This window comes from Cucurbita pepo, unplaced genomic scaffold (assembly GCF_002806865.2).
Source record: "Cucurbita pepo subsp. pepo cultivar mu-cu-16 unplaced genomic scaffold, ASM280686v2 Cp4.1_scaffold008601, whole genome shotgun sequence".
NCBI lineage: Eukaryota > Viridiplantae > Streptophyta > Magnoliopsida > Cucurbitales > Cucurbitaceae > Cucurbita > Cucurbita pepo.
In genome coordinates this window covers 1-470 of record NW_019654511.1, presented here as the reverse complement: position 1 = coordinate 470, position 470 = coordinate 1, and the positions used below count along the sequence as shown (strand labels likewise).

Below are 470 nucleotides of genomic sequence, written 5' to 3'. Positions count from 1 at the left end.
CACATGAGCTTGTTAATCACAAAAACAAGCTGTCTCTTTGCTTTCTGTTCAATCACGACCACGGATGTCTGGACGACTACAACTGCCAGGGAAATGAACAACGCCAAGCTGTCGGAGATCATGAAAACGACGAAAGCTGCGTTCGTAGCAATATGTGCTTGTCCCAGAGTAAGACCTTTCGTTTCCTGCTCGACAAACTGGCCGGGTACGGTGAATATGGCCGCGAAAGCAACAGTTGCAATGAGAACAGCCACAACAGTTGCAGAGTTTATGGCATTATTGAGGCCACTAATGTGAAGTTTCTTTAACCTTTTAGCGATTCTATGAACCCGAAAACCAGTTTGGCGGGTCTGTTGTAGTTGGGATTCAACATCATGCTTTATGTCACTAACTGTTTGCTTAAGTTGCTTGGCTGCACTTGGGGGTTTTCCCTGGTCTTTGGAATTGACTGCCCCTGCTTCCTTCAAGAT

At 46.0% G+C, this 470-nt stretch overlaps 1 protein-coding gene across 1 annotated transcript; it reads right to left on the bottom strand.

Annotated features, from left to right (window-relative positions):
* Window positions 1–5: 5 nt before the first annotated feature.
* LOC111787278 (ankyrin repeat-containing protein At5g02620-like) lies at window positions 6–467 on the bottom strand (the record flags this gene model as incomplete). Its single annotated transcript, XM_023667337.1, has 1 exon — window positions 6–467. A coding segment is annotated over one exon (462 nt), but the record flags the coding sequence as incomplete, so codon positions are not given.
* Window positions 468–470: the final 3 nt, after the last annotated feature.